Below are 5,929 nucleotides of genomic sequence, written 5' to 3' on the forward strand. Positions count from 1 at the left end.
GACATTGAGAGATTAATGAGCCAGCATCCTTTTCCCAGGGTGCAATTGTTGAATACTAAAGGGCCTTTTTTCAGGATGACAGGAGAAAGTTTAAAGGAGATGTATGGCACAGGTTCGTGGTGGGGGTCCGGAATGGGCTGTCAGGGGTAGTGGTGGATGCTGAGACCATTGTGGTGTTCAAGAGGCAGGTAGATAAATACATGAGCATGCACAGAACGGAAGGATTAGGTTCTTTTATGGCAATAAATAATTAGTTCCATTTTGCAATGTGTATGACACAGGCATCATTGGGTAAAGGGCCTGTTCCTGCCCTGTACTGTTCTGCGTTCTGCTCTACCTTCTTGTTAGCTGAACAAGTAGAAAATAAGCACGTAAATGCTGTAGACAAAATGTGACAACAAATAATTAAATAAGTTAGGAGAGACCCTGAAGATTTGTGAGAATTTAAGGAATTTGAATGTCAGCATGCAGATATGGAGAGATGCTGTTTTAAACTATCACTAAGTTCACGTAGTACAGGGGATAGGAGGAGAAGAAGGCTGAGTAATGACAAAGTGTCAGGCGTTAATATTGCAAGAATGGCTCATAATAGATCGGATATAATTGTAGCGTATGAAGCAACAGCAGCTTCAGCAAAGCAATATTTTAACACCAACAACTGTAATCTTATAATGGCTTTACATTTGGTAAAGCTTATTAATGCAATTTTATATTCCTAGAGAGAGGGATCAGCTTATAAAAGATTGAAATATCATTTCCCAGTGAGGAATTATGTCTCCATTACATATAGTAATCACTCCACAGAGCAAACAATTTAAAGAAATGGAGGAACAGGCAGTCATACAGGCAGATGCCCTGCAATCTGCTGTAAATATACTGGAGCAATTCTGTAAATTTTCTAGAAGCCCAGCTCAGGTCTATAATACAGTTCAGCACACTCACCAAAAAGCCTGACACATGTTACAAACTACTCATGTGAAACCAACTGGAAGCTGTTTGCCCTCAAACAGAGTGTAATAGAAAATAACATTTTTGGCACAATTTTAGGACACAATTTTTCAACAGGTTTAAAATAGGAATATAAACAGCTACTACAGGTAACATTCATCTGAATGTCTTAGTCACTTGGTTCCTCAGTGGCTTCCCGATTCCAGAATTACAAAAATGTTGCTTAAATCTCACTGTGCTGTCTTTACGACAGTTATTTAGTTTATAATATTTTCGCTTAGTAATTCATTCAATAGTATTTTCTAGTTAGAATTAGAAGTGTTTAAAGTGTATTCATTGCATGTAAAATATATCGGCATGCGATGACGTCACATCCGGTTTCGCCGCGTCTTGTGGGAAAACACCGGTTTGAAATTAGCGCGAGGGTGGGGGCTTTCCACGAGGCTCACCTGAGCAGAAGCAGTTTTGCAGGCATGAGAAATCACAGTGAGAGCAACGCTGTAAGTTAATAGATAATCGATATATTGAACTAAGATGTTAATGCTGATCCTGTTAGAAGTAACGACGGTAGATAATGTTTATGCTTTCGTTAGTTAAAGAGTCGCGGATAGTTTGCATGGAAGTGTATTTAAAGTAGTCAATGGAGCAGGTAAACTCTCCCTGTATACTGCACCTTAGTGTAATGTAGTTATAGTCACCTTTGCAAGTATTTACACTTGAAATGTGATATTAAGGAAGGAACAAATACTGTATCAATCTTGTATTGTTTTATCAACAGTTTTCACCATATGTTAATGTGAAGAGTGAACAGTAAATGGTTAATCTTGCTGCGATCTGGTTCTTATTAACTGTGGTTTATCCGGACGTTAAATTCGGCGTTTCGTTACACCCGAAGGAGAACGTTACAGTGAAAAAGCGGCATTATCAGGTGTTTCAAGTGCTGCAATGTCAGCTCAATCCAGCATCAAGTCGACGCCGCCCAGCGACAAGGGCAGTAAACCGACATCAAGTAAGCCCACCCAGGCGTTATCAGGTGTTCCAAGTGCTGCAATGTCAGCTCGATCCGGGATCAAGTCGATGGCGCCCAGCGACAAGGGCAGTAGAACGACATCAAGTAAGTCCGCACAGGCAAGAGCCAAGGCAGAAGCCGCCAAGGTGCGACTGCATTACGCCAAACAAGAAGCAGTTTTGAAAATGAAACTGGCCACCAGAGAAGCTGAAAAGGCTGCCAGAGAAGCCGAAAGGGCCGCCAGAAAGGCAGAAGCCGCCAAGGTGCTACTGCGTTACGCCAGACAAGAAGCAGTTTTGAAAATGAAACTGGCCACCAAAGAAGCCGAAATCCAGAAAGAAAGGGCCGCCAGAGAAGCCGAAAGGGCCGCCAGACAAAGAGAAGAGGCTGCCAGAGAAGCCGAAATCCAGAAAGAAAGGGCCGCCAGACAAAGAGAAGAGGCTGCCAGAGAAGCCGAAGAGGCCGCCAGAGAAGCCGAAATCCAGAAAGAAAGGGCCGCCAGACAAAGAGAAGAGGCCGCCAGAGAAGCCGAAACCCAGTTGGAAATGACAAAAATATCGACAGAATTGCAAGTGCTGCAGCGAGAAAGAGAAGAAGAAGCTGCCATGGCGGAAGCAAAGTACATAGAACAAGCTGAAGGGTCGCGTGATCTGACCGAAGTAAGATCTACTTTAGAAAGGACCAGACTGGAACGCACAAGCGACTATGTACAATCTCAAATAGACAGGCAGGCTCGTCTCCCCTCTCCATACGTATTCGATAACTTCCCCAGCTACGAGGAACCTCAGAGAGTCACGATTGCATCACATCCATACGAGGAAGAGAATTTACCCTCGCGGCTCCGTGATGAAGTCAAGAATGAAAGAACCGTCAACGCTCCTTCACCCCCACAACAGGACGGCGTGGAGGGAGAGGTTCACTCCGGGACAACAATTGTCAGCTCGAACTGTACAGAAGTTTGCGGTCAAACTCAGTCAAGCCGTTCTTGTTCCGAGATCTGCCTCACTAAGGTGTACCCTAAAGGAGCCAAAGACAAGGCCATCAAAGCCTATGTGATTCTGGACGATCAGAGCAATCGTTCACTAGTCAGTCCAGAGTTCTTTAAATTGTTCAACATTGAGAGTGAGCGGTTCCCATACTACCTCAAAACTTGCTCAGGCAACATGAAAACCCAAGGAAGGAAGGCAGAAGGCATCCAGATCGAGTCCCTGGATGGTAAAGTCGTCATCTGTCTCCCTCCGCTCTTAGAGTGCAATGAAATCATGAATAACCGCGCTGGGATCCCGACACCAAGTGCGGTGCTACACCAGCCGCATCTCCACCACATCGCCAAACACATCCCAGAACTGGATCCGAAAGCGGAAATACTCCTGCTATTAGGAAGAGATGTTATCCAGGTACACAAGGTTAGGCAGCAGGTCAATGGACCACTCGACGCCCCCTTCGCGCAACGTCTGGATCTGGGCTGGGTGGTGATAGGAGAGGTGTGTCTCGGTGACGTACAGAAACCGATGGTTAACACACTCAAGACCAATGTGCTAGAGAGTGGCTGCCATTCAATCTTTCAACCCTGCCCGAGTGTCCCGTGCATCAAAGAAGCACAACAAGGCGTTAACAAGCGCGAGGCAAGCGACGAGTCGCTGGGCCAGTCAGTCTTCGCTCTAACGAAGTATGACAACAAACTTGCACAATCAGCTCAAGATACCATTTCTTTAAAACCCAAAGACACCAAGGTCTTCAGAGATGAAGCAAATAATGGGGTGGCCCCATTGCCTATCAGAGAACCATGCCAGCGCTCACCAGATAACAAAGAGCAGGCAGTCAAACAGTTCACGTCCTTACGGAAAACCCGGAAAAGGAAACCTGAAATGCAGCAACACACCCGATTGGCCCACGAGGTACTGTGCACCCTAATGGCAGAGGTCACAGCCATTATAAACGCACGACCACTCCTACCTGTGTCTTCTGACCCAGAAAACCCCTTTATACTTTCGCCATCAATGCTCCTTACGCAGAAGGCAGGAGCACCTCCTCCACCAGGAGACTTCTCAGACAAGGATTTGTACACAAAGCAATGGAGACAAGTCCAGGCTCTGGCAAATCAGTTCTGGCCTCGCTGGAGACAAAAATATCTACCTTTGTTGCAACAGAGACAAAAGTGGACAGAACCCCGAAGGAATCTTCAAGTTGAAGACTTAGTCCTGCTCAGGGACAAGCAAGCCACCCGCAACAGCTGGCCAATGGCCAGAATCACTGTTACATTCCCTAGCGGGGATGGACATGTCAGGAAGATCGAATTGAAGACTACCGACCAAGGCGATGTGAAAATTTACCAAGGGCCAGTTACAGAAGTTATTCTACTTCTACCCAATGACTGATTAAGAGACTAAGTTTTGTACTCTGCTCATTGTGACCTTACGAAGGTCAAGCGGGGAGTGTGCTGTCTTTACGACAGTTATTTAGTTTATAATATTTTCGCTTAGTAATTCATTCAATAGTATTTTCTAGTTAGAATTAGAAGTGTTTAAAGTGTATTCATTGCATGTAAAATATATCGGCATGCGATGACGTCACATCCGGTTTCGCCGCGTCTTGTGGGAAAACACCGGTTTGAAATTAGCGCGAGGGTGGGGGCTTTCCACGAGGCTCACCTGAGCACAAGCAGTTTTGCAGGCATGAGAAATCACAGTGAGAGCAACGCTGTAAGTTAATAGATAATCGATATATTGAACTAAGATGTTAATGCTGATCCTGTTAGAAGTAACGACGGTAGATAATGTTTATGCTTTCGTTAGTTAAAGAGTCGCGGATAGTTTGCATGGAAGTGTATTTAAAGTAGTCAATGGAGCAGGTAAACTCTCCCTGTATACTGCACCTTAGTGTAATGTAGTTATAGTCACCTTTGCAAGTATTTACACTTGAAATGTGATATTAAGGAAGGAACAAATACTGTATCAATCTTGTATTGTTTTATCAACAGTTTTCACCATATGTTAATGTGAAGAGTGAACAGTAAATGGTTAATCTTGCTGCGATCTGGTTCTTATTAACTGTGGTTTATCCGGACGTTAAATTCGGCGTTTCGTTACACCCGAAGGAGAACGTTACACTCACCCAAGACTGTTTCACAGAATTATCAAAATTATTTGACTTAAAAACAAATTCAAAACACAGCTTAACTTATTTGAAAGAAGCCAGAAAACTTGCTTTTGATTTGACATGTTAATGCTCTGTAGTATCCAGGACATCTTTAAGGAGTGATGCCTCAAAAAGGTGGCATCCATCATTAAGAATGCCCATGACCCAGGTCGTGCCTTATTCTCATTGCTACTATCAGGAAGGAGGTGCAGAAGCCCAAAGGCACACACTCAGTGATTCAGGAATAACTTTTCCCCCTCTGCCATCTGATTGCTGAATGGACATTGAACCCATGAACACTACCTCGATATTTTTAAAATTTCTATTTTAGCACTACTTGTTTAATTTAACTATTATATTTATTTTGTGTGTGTGTATTTACTGTCATCTGTGTTTTTTTTCTCTATTATTATGTTTTGCATTGTACTGTTGTCACAAAAAAAAATCATGACATTTGCCAGTGATATTAAACCTGATTCTGATTCTGGTATACTATTTAAACACAGCATGTTGGACATAACTGACATTCAGTAGTACTCTTTAGAAGTAGTTGTTTTTTATACCACAGAATTGAAGCAACATTTTCACGATGAGCTAATCCTATTCGAATCAATTTAATTAGATAAGTCAGAACTATCTCATGAAAAGCTGGTGCATATTTTAAAACAAAGACAAGCCATCATTCCATCACTTTTCAAGTTTTTCTGATCTTGTCTGTACCAACATGAAAAGGAAAATACACGTCCTTGATAATGGCAAGAGTAAAGACAGATGAACAGAAATCAAAAATACACTAAGGCATCTGAAAATTTTCTCTCTGATTCAAATGAATGT

At 43.0% G+C, this 5,929-nt stretch overlaps 1 protein-coding gene across 2 annotated transcripts; it reads left to right on the top strand.

Annotated features, from left to right (window-relative positions):
- Positions 1-1,247: 1,247 nt before the first annotated feature.
- LOC132393753 (uncharacterized) lies at positions 1,248-5,058 on the top strand. 2 transcript variants are annotated; one of them, XR_009512070.1, is made up of 3 exons: positions 1,248-1,448; positions 1,727-4,659; positions 4,938-5,058. XR_009512070.1 is itself a non-coding variant. In XM_059969149.1 (2 exons), exon 2 carries the CDS (start codon positions 1,894-1,896, stop codon positions 4,333-4,335), a length of 2,442 nt encoding a protein of 813 aa, XP_059825132.1. In that variant the 5' UTR covers positions 1,248-1,448; positions 1,727-1,893; the 3' UTR covers positions 4,336-4,971. The 2 variants fall into 2 exon arrangements, 1 of the variants encoding a protein (XP_059825132.1); XM_059969149.1 differs by having other exon boundaries at positions 1,727-4,971.
- Positions 5,059-5,929: the final 871 nt, after the last annotated feature.

Source organism: Hypanus sabinus, chromosome 5 (genome assembly GCF_030144855.1).
Source record: "Hypanus sabinus isolate sHypSab1 chromosome 5, sHypSab1.hap1, whole genome shotgun sequence".
NCBI classification, from domain to species: domain Eukaryota; kingdom Metazoa; phylum Chordata; class Chondrichthyes; order Myliobatiformes; family Dasyatidae; genus Hypanus; species Hypanus sabinus.

Coding starts and splice junctions, on each gene's coding strand:
- LOC132393753 (XM_059969149.1), top strand. CDS start 1,894: ATGTCAGCTCAATCCAGCATCAAGTCGACGCCGCCCAGCGACAAGGGC.